The following is a 15,000-nucleotide window of genomic DNA, read 5'->3' on the forward strand; positions in this document are numbered from 1 at the left end:
TATTATTATTATTATTATTATTATTATTATTATTTATTATTATTATTATTATTATTATTATTATTATTATTATTATTATTATTATATATTATTATTTTATTATTATTATTATTATTATTATTATTATATTATTATTATTATTATTATTTATTATTATTATTATTATTATTATTATTATTATTATCTATCATCATCATCATCATCATCATCATCATCATCATCATCATCATCATCATCATCATCATCATCATCATCATCATTATTATTATCATTAGTAGTCGTATTCTTGTCATTACTGTATCACTGTATTGATTCAATCTTTCAATTAAACTCAGGGTTTGTACGATTCTTGGAAGGGTATTACATGATTCTAATCACCAAGAGGAAGAAGGCAGCCATGATTGGACACCACACTGTGTACAAGATTGAAGACACCTCCATGCTGTACATTCCAAATGACACAGTTAGGCTTAACCACCCGGATGAGAGCAGGTGATAAATAATGAAATTCCTTTTTATTCGTCCCCATGGGGAAATTTGATTTTAGGGTATGTTTAAAAAAAAAATTTTAAATTGAGCTTTATATAGCGCAATATCCACTGAATGTGCTCAAAGCGCTTTACAATGGGTCACTGGTCAACAGAAACATTCAACATGTAGGACAGGACATGCTGCCTGTTAGGCGATATTACAATTTGTCAGACAAAGACAACGCTGTTAATGGCCAGGTACTCATTTTACACCTGAGTACGGTGAGAGAATGTGAGTAAAGAGCCTTTTCCAAGGACTCAACTATGCGCCGAGTGTGAGGCTCGAACCCAGGACCTTTTGATCCGAAAGCGAGTGTCATACCACAAGACCACATAGCCGCACAAGGGAAGACTGAAACAATTAATGGGTCAGCCACAATTCAGTGCTGCAAATAAGCTAGGATGAGGTTACTTGCTCAAGGTCACACAGCCTGATGGGTGGGACCTTTTTCACCCTCACAGAAAAATTAGTCCTGTATCAAGGGAAGATTGAAATATTCAAGGGCTCAGCCACTGCTCATGGTTTCAAGTGAGCAAGGGTGATGTAATGATCTCAAAGCCATACAGTGCTCAGTGGGTGAAAACCGAACCCGGTTCCTTCAGGGTGTGATGCAAAGATGGTTCTGCCGTGTTATTCTGTTGTTTTGTATTTGAACGCTATTGTCATTGCTGTGATTAACACTATCACTATCAACATATAAATTTAAATTTATTTTTTTTACGAATACAACAAAAATATTAGAAGTGAAATCTCGGTAGTCTTATTAAAATCTCTATGTTGAATAAATGCTTACATATTGCCCAGATGTAAAAAAGTTGTAATCTCATGAAGGAATGACAAATTCATTAAACCAGATCAGGAAATTCTACTTCTTGTAGTAACATTTACAGTCCTGCATTTATTACCCCAGCTGGCCATAAAGAACAACATTTCTATTTCATACATTGCAAATCACCTGTAAGTTATCCTTTCGTACCAGCACTCTTACAGTATCTGTCACTCTGTAGGTACTCATTCATGACAGAGTCGAGTGGATTAATGTGTGTTAATTGCCATACTCAAAGACACAACACTGGGGCCAGAGTTTAGCAATCGTTGTCATTGACCGTGCTCAACATCACTTGATTTTGTTACAATATGAGACACTGTACAGTTGAGTTATCAATGCCGTGTTATTTTAATAGTGAATATTATGGCACTGGCAGGTGTATACCCAGCTAATCAGAGTCATTTTAAGACCACGAGTTCACTTTTGTTAAGATAAAAAAAATTTCTTTTTAAATTGAGCTTTATATAGCGCAATATCCACTAAATGTGCTCAAAGCGCTTTACAAATGGTCCCTGGTCAACAGCAACATTTAACTTGTAAGACGGGACATGACGCCTGTTAGGCGATATTACAATTTTTCGGACAAAGCAACGCTGTTAACGGCCAGGTACTCATTTTACACCTGAATACGGTGAGAGAATGTGAGTAAAGAGCCTTTTCCAAGGACTCAACTATGCGCCGAACGCGAGGCTCGAGCCCAGGACCTTCCAATCCGAAAGTGAGTGTCATACCATTAGACCACATAGCCGCACAGTATTGCAGATATGATGGGCATGTAACTCGATATGTTTCAAAGTCAGCTAACAATAAGGCTATTGAAAGGGAGGTGCTGGTCTGCTTATATTGTGAAATGAAAATGAGTTTGTTGATTGTTAATTATTAATAAAATACTGTAACAAATATCTTCATCAGATATGTCAAAATGTTTCAAAATGTGGATCTGTCAAGCAACTTTTACTTCAGGTACCATGATGTTTTTGGTTTGGATCTTTTTGGGGGTTTTTTTTCTTCTATTTAAAAAAAAAATTAAGTATTGCTTGTAAATTTATGATTAAAAGATATAAATTGACCAAAGAAAATTAAATGGATCGTGATAAAGAGAATATAAGAATAATTTTATTTGTGACTTTTTTTATTGCTAGAAAATGCTTTTCAAATAAATTACTTTTCAACAACAACAAAAAGGGAAAGAATTTAGATTTCATTTTTCTTTTGCTATTATTGTTATTTATATTTTTTTCTTCTTTATTTTTGTGTTTGTTTTTGTTAATGGTAATAATATATCATTGTTTTCCTCCTTGATAATTAGTCGTCATTTACAAATACATATTATATATTATTTTTTTCTCTCCATTTTGTTATAACCAGTTATAGTTATGATCTCACTCACACCCTTCAATACAATATGACACCCGTTATCAACAACACACGAAGTAACAAGGCAGGCTTTGAATTTAAAAATAGTCGAAACACCAGTGGCAGCTTTGAAAGTAAAAACAATCCAAGTTGTAGCCGCCTTTGTCTAGGGGAGCCAAGGAGGCGATTGTCCTCATCCAAACTGGATTCCTTATGGCAGGATGAAGTACGTGAATTTCACAGCCGTGCATTTGCAGAAAATGGGACGATCACCGAGGATGAGGTGCTGAAGGATTTTACATCTACAACGCCTAACACTCCTGAGATTGTAGAATACCCTGCTGAAAAGGAGAAGAAGGGTAATTATTTATTCATTCTGTTCTTGATGATCATTAAATATACATTTGATACCCATTCATGCTTCATGTGTACAGTTGAAATGTGATATTTTGTAAATTTATATATTTGTGTTTGTGTTTTTTGTCTCCTGATGAAGGCCAGGGGCCGAAACGTTGTTTGTTTTGTGTTGTGCCCTTATATACGAGTCACATCTACTCACTTTATTTTTCTTTACAGTTGAAAGTCTAATGTCCAAACATAATTAACTGACATTGTTGTAATATAGACTGTAATATTTGGTTTCCAAATGAGATCATAAAATGTTGTTTATCAGACTTTTGAATAGGTACTCATTGGACTCTTCACATAAAATTCTATTTATATGGTGTGAATGTTGAAGGGTTTACTAGGTTATATGACCTTTAATGCCATTTTTGTCTTATATTATCGATATGTTCATACACACATATTATATTGAATATTGTCAACATAATATATGAAATACAATTTCACAAGAGATTGAGATAAACAAAAAATAGCGGAAAAAAGAATTGTATAAAAACATTCCTTTATTTATTTCTCTTATGGCCTGGTGCTGTATTGTGGACATTGATTTTAATTTTATTTATTTATTTATTTATTTATTTATTTATTTATTTATTTATTTATTTATTTATTTATTTATTTATTTGTTTGTTTATTTATTTTTAAAAATAATATCACGATGGACCAAAGAACAGATATTATATTGTCTGATTACTTAATTATATATAGTGTATTATAAATGCTGATGAAGTCATTTCTTTGTACCCATTTTAGACTGATTTGAAATGATTAGTAGTTTGGATGGCCATCAATTTAAGGTAGAATAAGTGCCTAATATAGAAAATAATGATGCAAGGTGTGAAAACGCTTTGAAAAATAGAAAAAAGACATAACAAATGACTTTTCATTCTTTGGTAGGGACAGCTAAAAGAATCCTCTGAAACATGTTTTTATTATTATTGTTAATTGTTTTAATTGTAATTTTGTAACTGTCTGCTGTCTCCTGACGGACAAAATAAATGGTTGAAACGTCTTTCGTTTTGTCTCATTTCTGTTAGTAAAAGAAATTTTTTACTAATTAAATGTTGGTGATCATAATTCAAATTAATTGCTTTCATTCTTTTTAAATCTAGGGAAAGCAGTGTATGGTATAAAGAACAGTCCGAATCGTAAATTTGTATGGAACAACCATTTATTGAAAGGGTTTGAAAATAGCGCTCATTCAGATTGGATCCTCTACATCATTCATGGATTCATTGGACAAAACAGTATCCTTTGCCTTTTTCTTTTTCTTTTTATTTCCCCGTGACTTTTGAAGGAAATATCCAAAAGAAAAAGAAAAGCTTGAAGACTTTCCTGGAAGTTTGTAGTGCATGTTTATTACTTAAAAGCTTGATACCAGCTGGAAGGTATGTTTCCTCGTCATACCAAATAGTGTAGACTTTCACTTCCTGGATTTTCATGAAGGAAGCAACTTTTTTTCTTTTTTTTTTCATTAACATTCATGATATAAGTTTTGTTTGCAAAAATAAAATAGACATCGTAACCCCCCAAAAATGCATAAATGACCTTAATAGACTTGCATGAATTTTTAATGTCACTATTTAAGTTAAAAAGTCTTTGGATTAGGGATTTAAAACAAATCATATAATGCGTCTTATGACAGACCCTCCTCAGGTGGGTGAACTAGGTCATTATTTCCATGGATGACATTTTACAGCCTTAACTACATTCAGATATTTGTGTGTTTGGAAAATCCTTGTATATTACTCTGATTGGAAGAAGATCAAACAAGTTTGCTGGTACTCGCTTTTTGAAAAGAGGAACCAATCTAGAGGTAAGGGTATGAATATCCTATGATATGGCAATTCACTTGTTATCAAAGTTCTTGTCGGCCATTTGTGTTTTGCAGAATTGATATTTAGTTTTGGTTTTCATCATTGTTCATCTCAAGTTGGTTTTATTGCTCTCTATTTCATATATGATACAATATTACATCAAATATAGACAACATGATAAAGGAGCTTCGCTGACAACCACTTTATTTGAGGATAAGAAATGCACGTCTTACGATGATGTACAAGTTAAAACACTTTCATAGTGATCTCCAAGACAGACATCAAAACCCCAACAGGTTTCACCAGAACAAGTCATGAAAACAGTTTCATTCTACACTCTAGCAGCACAAACTACCTGAAATTCTCATTCTTTCCTTGAACTATTGCAGACTGGTACAAACTTCCTGAAGACATCACATCAGCTCCAAACTTAGAAACCTTCTCACCTCCTCTTGCACGTCACGTCATGACGTCATTCAGCAAAGCCATCTTTTCATCTCCTTTACACATTCTGTCATAGATTCATCTACCTAATTATTTTTGTCTTCATGTGTTCAAAAATGAAGTCTTATTCAAATTGTAACATGTCAAAATCTTCACAATGAGGGCCGCCATTATGCGGCAGATGTGGATGCAGATATATATCCATTTAAGTCCTGGTTTGAAAGGGTGGCTCTTGACAGAAAGCCAAGTCTTCACCTTATAAACAAAGAGTATTGGATTTGAGTCCCACATTTTGGTTTGAGCACGTCATCTCACAATATATAGCGGATAATTGTAGGGATTAATTGATATAATAAGAAAATAATAAAGCATTTAAAAAGTTCCTTTCTGTGCCATAGAGATTATGTAGTCAAATATATTTTGTAATTATGCCTTATACCTTGTCGGTATTTGAAGTAAATTATCTTTCATATCTGTTTTAGCATTTTAGCATAATCTTTTAAACATCTTTTTTCCCAGGGTTATGTGGCAAATGAAATCGAGACAGAGCAGATTGTACAAGATACAGCTGTTACTTGTCTTGATAGAGGCAAAGTTTCATCCTTTGTTCAACACAGAGGATCTGTCCCTTTGTTCTGGTCACAAGATATTTCCAAAATGGTGCCGAAACCTCCGATATCATGTATGTGATAGAGTGGTGATAATCCTTTATTTATTTGTTTTGTCTTTTATTTATTTTTTTCGACCTTTTCAATTTTGCTATGATGATTTACACTATCAGTTTAGACAATTAAAAGTAGTCCTTCATTACCATAAGGCCAGGAGTGATTGCTGGGTCTATAAGATTTGGTCGAAAGTATTTGAGGATGGCAATAAATTTTCACTATCCTTTTAATGCTTAGAATCTGGTGCAAACCTCAGCTCAATGGGTCTTATACAGCGCTCATTCTCGTGTAAAACACAAGCTCTAGGCACTTTACAATATAAATTATCAATTTTGAGTGAAAAATTTTTTTTTTAAAAAAGGCATCTGGTCTTTTTTTTTTTTCGACCAATTCAACTTTGCTTTGATGATTTACACTATCAGTTTAGACAATTAAAAGTAGTCCTTCATTACCATAAGATCACTAGTGATTGTTGGGTCTATAAGATTTGGTCGAAAGTATTTAACTGGTATCCTATCCAGAGGATGGCAATAAATTGTCACTATCCTTTTAATGCTTTAGAATCTGCTGCAAACATGGGCTAAATGGGCCTTGTGGCTATGAAGGACTACTTTTTTCTTATCTAACATGAATAAACAGTTTAAGAATGTTCAAATGTTTCCGTTATTCTCAACAGTGGACCAGAGAGATCCCTACTGTAGTGCAGCTGGCATGCATTTCAATGAGATGTTACACCGATATGGGTCACCAATTATTGTGTTCAATTTGGTCAAAGTAAGTAGAAGAAAATTGTTGCGGGTGGTTGGATGGGAGCATCACCCTTGAATCATATACCTATGATGTTCGCATGGGTGTACGATCCGATAGTGATGTCGTTTCTTCTTCTCTTTACTAGCCTATCCTGCTTCTTTGGTTTGTGATTGTATTTTTGACAGGGGATATTTTTTTTCCTGTAAATCCTCTGCCTGTTTGTTCTTGGTTATTTATAATTTAGCTTATATCTTTAGGTTATGATTTTGATTGACATTTGTACTATTTTTGTTAGATGGCTTGTTTTTTTGTTTCAGCGGTCTCTCATATAACCTCAATTGTGTTGGAAGAGACCTAAAGCAACAAACAAAAACAAAAAATTGTTAATTAAGTTAATCATTCCGTGAGTTCATTTGCATACTTTTATTGTAATAAGGAGTTTGTCAATGACTGATTAGATACTTTGATTTGTCGAAGATAACAATAATATGTATATGTGTTGCCAAAGTTATAAAGCTTCCAAATTTAGTGGTAGGGAGACACTGGGTGCCTCTGATCAACGACAATGTAGTCCTCAGGCATTGTGACAAGTGGTAGGGAGACAAAGAGCTGAGCCTTTCAAAAAAGTTTCCAAGCTCTTGACATTGTGGCTTGCAATGCTCAGCACGAGTGGTTATTTCTTCGATCTTGTGGAAGACAATTGATGAAAGCAGTTTGGCTGTATTGGTTCAATTCACGGGATGTGATTGAAAAATAATATAGCACTTTCAATGGCAGTTATTTTACCTCACAGCGGGATACCTGCCTTTTCATTGGATACTGTATTTCACATAAAAGCAGGAAATTGTAACCAATTGTAAATTGTATTCTTGTTTTCTTTAGACTGATTATTGCCGATAATGATAGATTGCCATGTCGATATAACTGTCATCTAGTAAAATTTATGTTGATATACGAGGTCTTTTTTATTACTAATCTTTTATAACAAAAATTAATGGGTCTTTGGCATCATGCTGATGTAAGCATAGAGTCAATATAAGCATTGTCGATATATATATATATATATATATATATATATATATATATATATATATATATATATATATATATATACTCTGTACTGTATTATGCCTTTATCTCATATGATAACGTTTTTTGTTTTTTTTTAACAAATCATGGTGCATTATTATAAGCTCTTGTTCATATGCTTTTTTGTTTTTTTATTGTTTTTTTTTTTATGATGTCCATTCCTCAGCTACAATAAAACTGGGGTATGCTGTTTGGTGGCTTTTCAATAAAAAAACAAACATTTTTTTGAGAAATTTAATGCATGGTATTGTAACAAAAAGGGAACTTTTAAAAAAAATGTGAACTTTTATTATATATCTACCAATAAATATGTTCACAAAGGAGATCCTAAGCCAACCACTACGTTTAACATGTAGAACAAGATATGATGCCTATACAGCACTTTTACATATTTTTCAAGAGAGGCAATGTTATTACTGACCAGGTACTCATTTACACCTGAGTATAGTGAGATAATGTGTTTTCAAAGGACTCAAATTTACGCTGTTCACAGAGAGGCTTGAACTAGGGACTCACAGTCAGAAGCGGATTTTCATATCACAAGGCGACTAAGTCACGCAAAAAATTTTGAGCAAGATAAATCTAAACTTTTACCTGTCTTATATTTGGAATTATATTTTATTTCGTTTGTCCTGCAGACAAGAGAAAAAAAGAGGCATGAAAGTATTTTGAGTGATGATTACGTCCACACAATAGACTACCTTAACCAGTTTCTGCCTGCTGAGCACAAGATGCAATACATTGGCTTTGACATGGCAAGAGTTAACAAGAGGTGGGTAGTGTGAAATAATAGATAAGATTTCATAGTTCATTATTTGGAATAATGTCAGAGAAATATTTTTATGACTAAGTGCCAGTCATTAAGCAGTCACATTGAAATTGAAACCCGAACGAGTCGTTTCTTTCTTCTTTCTTTGGGTTGTGGACAGCTTTAGCGTTGCTCCTTAGCAAAATCTTGACAGTTGCAGATAGTAAGTTGGCTAACTGAAGTCATATGCCAGAAAGCATTCTAGTTTTGAAATGGACAGCCACTGTCAGACTGGCATTTAACTTTTTATGGTGATACTAAACTTAAATCTTAATCAACATCCTGACTTTGAGCTCTTCGAAAGAATTCATGTTTTATATCGACATTAAATTCCAATGATCTCAGGCCTTATAATCTTGTTGTAACAAGATCTTACAATGTGGAGGTAAAGAAGTTACACAATATTATTGTCTTTTGCACATTAGATAAAGTTGGCTGATGATTTATGCCCAGTCAGAGGTTCTTGAAAAGCATTCAAATAATTATTGTATGAAATATGTATAGTGAAACATTACATGTTTCTTAAATTTGATGATTTTAATATAATTCAGGAAAGATGCTGATGTGATGTTAAGACTAAATCGCATTGCCCGTTACTGTCTGAAGCAAACTGGATTCTTTCTCAGGGTCCAACCACCACAAGCCCAATATTTGATGAAGGACAGCGAGTGAGTCACTAAATCTGTCTTGACTTTTTGTTTTGAATTAAATGGATCCATTTTTTTAAATTACAAAAAATTATGATATATAAGTTATGATATTGTAAATGAAGGAATCATTGTAAAACACTTTAAGTAAATGAGCTTCATAAATGTACATAATTGATTTATATTTGTATTCATATTTATCTTCTTTTTTGAGCAAAGGTTTTGATTTTAATGTGCTAAAAGAGAAAACACATATTTTCCAGAAGGACATATAATCTATCATACAAAATTGTTATTTCATACAACGATAAGGTAACCAACGTAATTGTTCAATGTGTGCATCTATTTAGCATTATGATCGAGTATTCATGTATAACAAATGTCATTGCATTCTTCTTTACTTTTGATTTAGTTTTTTGTTGTCAAAGTGGCAATTCGGATCTAAGTCCGAGTTTGTTTGTTTTTTGTTTTGTTTTTTTAAATTTAATTTTCCTTTTTTTTCATGTTTTGGGAATTTTTTAATGGATTTTTTTTTTTTTTTTGGTTTTTTTTTTGTTTTGTTTTGTCAGGGATTCTAAACTGGCCCTGTCAGTTTTCTCTCCAAGTAATTTTAACTTCAAAAATTTAGTAGACGAGAAAGTTCATTTCTTCTTTAAAAAGTCTGTAATGTGATGAAAAGTTTTATTTATGAATGTTTTTAATCACCAGACTAGAATGTCTGAAGGGTATATGGGGACCAAATGGAATGCGTCAGACGGGTGCTGTGAGGACGAATTGTGTTGATTGTCTGGACAGGACGAATACTGCACAGTTTGCAATGGGACGCAGTGCTTTAGCATATCAGGTCAGTTTGAACAATTGGTCATTTATATCATTTAAATTAGTAAATATATCTTTTTATGAATAATAAGATTAACTTTAAATGACACTACACAGATGCATCCTCGAAAGAATTGAATAGTCTAAGATGTATCAATCAAAATAAATGCAAGCTAGAGCTTTTGCCTCAGAGATTTAAAAAAAGGAGTTAAAAGCTATGATATATAATAGTGAAAGGCAAGTGAAGGGTATTCAAGTCATTATATCATCTTTTTGTTCAAATTGTGTAAATGAAAAATTTTAGAGTGGGTTCTGTTATGACACAGGAAAGGGTGAAATGACGAAGAACAAGAGTTAATGTAGGACTGTATTGAAGATCTATGTCAGTTTTGATCTAGATGTTAATTGTTCTTAAAATTATGACCATTATTGTAGATACCTATTTATATGTTTTGGTACCAATTTAGTCTGTGGTTCAAGAGATTCTATTATTTTGTTTTTTAAAACAACGATATAAAATCTGTCAGAGGACGAATTTTTCCCTTTTAAAAAATTACACTTCCCCAATAAAATGCACTGGCAGAGAGAAACTTTATGTGTATTGGTGGAACTTGTAGGTGCAGTTTCCCACTCTCCAGAAATTAGCTAAAGTATCAATGATATTTTGTCATCTCGATTGCTCTAAAAGTGGGGGTTAAATGCAGTAAAAATGGGGCTTTAAAAGCAATAATTAAAAATGTTACTTCCTTTTCAATTTTTGTCACCATCAGCATTGATGCTGCATTGCTTGGATACATTTTAGTCCGCTCAACTGCACCGCAGATTCTGTTCATAATATTGTTATCTTATTTCCATCAAAGAAAAATATTTAAAATTATTATTAAAATGAATCGTGTTGGATACAAACCAAACTCATGTAACACACAGTCCTGACGGTGGCTGATTAGGCCTGAAACATCGATGTAGACTGACTCCAACATTGTGGTAAATATTAAAATAATAAAATTATTATTATATATTGCACATCAATTTTCTAAAATTATCACTCCTGAATACAAATGCTTACACCGTCCACAACTCTCTTCCCTATTGATAGACATTGTCAGATAATGTTTGTAATTTTTGTTTACAAGTAGGTATATAATTTTTCCTAACGTTTTTACAATTCATAAATATTTTCGTATATTTTTCAACTTAATACTTGATGTAGAACTGAGATGACAGACATTTTCCCATCTGTTTTTCCTTTCAGTTGTATGCGATGGGGTTGATGGAGAGACCACAGTTGGAGTTTGATACAGATTGTGTCAAGTACACTCATTATTTCCATTATTTACTTTTACTTGTTTAATTTGATGAAGGACAACTGTGTATTTTTAATTTCCTCAACTCTAGTCCTGTACCTCCCTTTTGTCCGCTCTCCTTAGAGACCTTTTCAAATTTGAAAAAAAAAATGTACTCAATTGCTCAATCTAAGATAAGATTAGAATGTACATATTTTTTATTCAACTGCCACCATCATTTAAGATTTTAAAACAATAGCTTTAATAATGACACAGAATTTGTCTAAGAAAAATGTAAATTAATGATGGGGTTAAAGTGACCAAAGCCACATTCATCCTGTGTCATTATAGAATTCCATGCCTTCTAAAATTAGATTTCATACAGTAGTCTTTGGACTAAACAAAGAAAATTTTGTCTGCTTTTGAAGAGAAAAATGTCATTTTTCTTTAGAACTAGCATGTCTATCTACACTGACTTCTTAGATTAGTTCAATGGAAAAGTTCGTACAAATAATGTCGATGTTAGTAGTTTACAGAGGTTTGTGCTTATGGGGATAGCTGATTGAACGCAAGAATATAATTTTTTAAAATTAAAAAACAAAATAATTGTTGTTTTCCAAAATCATAATTGCTATTGTGTTTATTGTACTACCAGTATCAAAAAATGAGCTTTGAAGAGTACAATAAATTGCACATAAATATTAAACAATAATTCAGCCCATCAGCCCCATTCCACTCCAAAATGAATTTCAAATGAATTATACCAAAAATGTGTAGTCCATACCAATGTATTTTGGTCACAAACAGCACCACGGTGTAGAGGCGTGAAAATATTAACGAAAGAGTGAAAATGGAGAGGCTTCGTATGGGAAAAAAAACAGAACAGAGCTCTGTTCTGCTCTGTTCTGTTCTGTACTGCTCTGTTTTGTTCCCATACAAAGCATCTCCATTTTCACTCTTCGTGTTAGTATTTTCACAATCACCGGCTTCAGGCAGCCCCTACTGTTTTCTACTTTTCGGTGTAGAGGCGTCAAACAATAAGCTTTAAAGATCACAATAAATTGCACATAAATGTTGAACATTAATTCAGCCCATATCCCCTTCCAACCCAAAATGGATTTCAAATCAATTATACCAAAAATGTGTAGTCCATGCTAATGTAATTTGGTCACAAACAGCAACAAGTTTTAGAGGTGTGCCTTTACAGATGATAAAACCATCAACACCAAGGCATATGTGATCTAGTGGTACGACACTAGCTTTCCGATCGGAAGGTCCTGGGTTCGAGCCTCACTCAGCACATAGTTGAGTCCTTGGAAAAGACTCTTTACTCACATTCTCTCACCATACTCAGGTGTCAAATGAGTACCTGGCCGTTAACAGCGTTGTCTTTGTCCCAAAAATTGTAATATCGCCTAACAGGCAGCAGGTCTCGTCCTACATGTTAAATGTTGCTGTTGACCCCTTGTAAAGCACTTTGAGCACATTTAGTGGATATTGCGCTATATAAAAGCTCAATTTTTTTAAAGGCATAGAGTGACCATTTATGACAGACTATCTCTTGACTATTTATGATTTTGAGGCAATGAATGGGAGGGACCAGTCACTTTAATATTAATTGAAAGGGAAAACTAGTTACCAGTTATTGTGAGAATACAGGAAAAGGAGTGTTCTTAAAAGGAATTGTGTGCTTCATAGAAAAAATATGGTATGGACGTTGAAGGTCAGTGTGGCCTTGAGCGAAACCAGTTGTGCTCACTCACCGGACACCATCATATTATTAACATTATCATCATCGTAGTTATCATCATTATAATCATCATCATTGTTATCATCATTGTTATCATCATTATTGTATGTTGTTTGACTCCATTGTTAGGAACTCGTTATATATTTCTTTTTGTCTTTTCTTCTTATTTCTTTAAACCTATCCTCTAATGTCATTGCGTGGATTTACAAAATGTTTAAAAGTTAATTCTTACAATCCTAGATTACTGGAAGAGCTATATGAAGACCATGGAGACACACTCGCCCTTCAGTATGGAGGTAGCCAGTTGGTCCATCGTATTAAAACGTATCGGAAGATTTCACCGTGGACGTCCCACAGTCGAGACATCATGCAGACCCTGTCCAGATACTACAGCAATGCTTTCTCAGGTTAGTGTCAGATGATATATGTTTGTGTTGAGAATATTGGCTATTAAGCTTAACTGCTGGCCAGGTAACTTCGCGATGGTTGTGTTTTGGACCCACGGTCTCCAGTAGTCGGTGAGAGAGACCTCTAGTAATGAATGACCTGAGTTTGATACAAATTTTTTTGGGTTCATGGATAGCTCATACGGTAGAGTCATGCTCTCACCAGCCAGGCGGAGTTGTCGTACCAGTGGGGTCTCAGGTTCAAACCCCATCACCGCCGCGAAAAATTTTTTATTCTCTATTGTCTTCTGGCACTTTTCTGCTCACTTCATCTCTTGTTGTATGAATCTGGTTGTAACATAGCTCTTCACAGGCGTTATATCTTGTCATACCCGTTATGTGTTGCTGTTGTTAGCTTTGGGCCCCTTGTTAGTGCTTTGAGAACATTTAGTTAATATTGCGCTATTTAAAGGTTCAAGTTTTTTAGGAGGAGGAAGGTTTTGCCTCACAATGTTGCATCTACTCCAACAGTATAATTTAAATCAGAATTGAATGAACTCAAGTTTCCTTTAGTCAGAGGAAATCAGGGAAAAAAGTAGAGGTGGTTTTTTGAGAACTCATAATGATCAAGCTTGTTCAAGAGGCTTTAATGGTGTTCTTTATCAAAGGCTTTGCTAAAACCCATCATAATGGCATTTGCCTGGCTTCTCTGTTAATTGTATTGGCAAAATCGTTAAAGTTGTGATCAATTGTGACTCGAACAAACTATGTTTGCATATGCTGTGTTGGATATCAGTCAGCATGTTATGGCAATAAAGCTGTTTCATTATATTGCTACATATCTGAAAATGTTCCAACAGTTTGCCTGATGTGAATGAGAGAGATGCTGGTCTATAGTTTTCAACACTGAGGTTGTCTCCCTTTTTGAATATTGGAGTTATGTGGACATCTTTCTACTTTTGAGCAATTGGACCTTGATCCAATGAGACTTGGTAGAGGAATGTATAGATGGGAGCCAGAATGGGTTTTTTAAAATTAGCTGATGTGCCATCTGACCCAGAGGCCTTGCTTTCATTGATATTTCTCATATACACGAGAATACCTTTTTCAGATACACAGTGATTTGCTCCACTTGGATTACTTTGTTTCCAATGAGTTTCCCATTGACTTTGGTAAATGAATTAATATTCTTTCAAAAATTATTGTAAAGTTATAAATATTAATTTAGGGTTTTAAAATCCAATGAATCCAAAGAAGAAATATTTCTTCAGCATAGACGTTGACTAGATGTATAAAACTAAGTAAATTATACAAAATCTTATCCTTTTGAAATTTCACCAAAAAGAAAAATAGAAACAGGCAGAGCGAAAAAAAAAAGCATCCTCTCTATCCCACCACTTATAACTTCCGTTTTCTTGTCA

The 15,000-nt window shown here is 33.6% G+C and overlaps 1 protein-coding gene across 1 annotated transcript in view; it reads left to right on the forward strand.

Moving 5' to 3' along the window:
• LOC144968923 (polyphosphoinositide phosphatase-like) overlaps positions 1 to 15,000 on the forward strand; it is a 22,824-nt gene that overhangs the window by 2,857 nt on the left and 4,967 nt on the right. Inside the window, exons 4-15 of the mRNA XM_078907780.1 lie at positions 336 to 492; positions 2,273 to 2,323; positions 2,729 to 3,075; positions 4,234 to 4,368; positions 4,837 to 4,937; positions 5,902 to 6,064; positions 6,724 to 6,821; positions 8,525 to 8,658; positions 9,246 to 9,362; positions 10,050 to 10,185; positions 11,413 to 11,471; positions 13,434 to 13,600. Coding sequence (XP_078763906.1) covers positions 336 to 492; positions 2,273 to 2,323; positions 2,729 to 3,075; positions 4,234 to 4,368; positions 4,837 to 4,937; positions 5,902 to 6,064; positions 6,724 to 6,821; positions 8,525 to 8,658; positions 9,246 to 9,362; positions 10,050 to 10,185; positions 11,413 to 11,471; positions 13,434 to 13,600 — 1,665 coding nt within the window. The remainder of the gene's footprint in view (positions 1 to 335; positions 493 to 2,272; positions 2,324 to 2,728; positions 3,076 to 4,233; positions 4,369 to 4,836; positions 4,938 to 5,901; positions 6,065 to 6,723; positions 6,822 to 8,524; positions 8,659 to 9,245; positions 9,363 to 10,049; positions 10,186 to 11,412; positions 11,472 to 13,433; positions 13,601 to 15,000) is intronic.

This window comes from Berghia stephanieae, chromosome 3 (assembly GCF_034508935.2).
Source record: "Berghia stephanieae isolate SIO BIC M18660-M18661 chromosome 3, UCSD_Bste_1.3, whole genome shotgun sequence".
NCBI classification, from domain to species: Eukaryota; Metazoa; Mollusca; class Gastropoda; order Nudibranchia; family Aeolidiidae; genus Berghia; species Berghia stephanieae.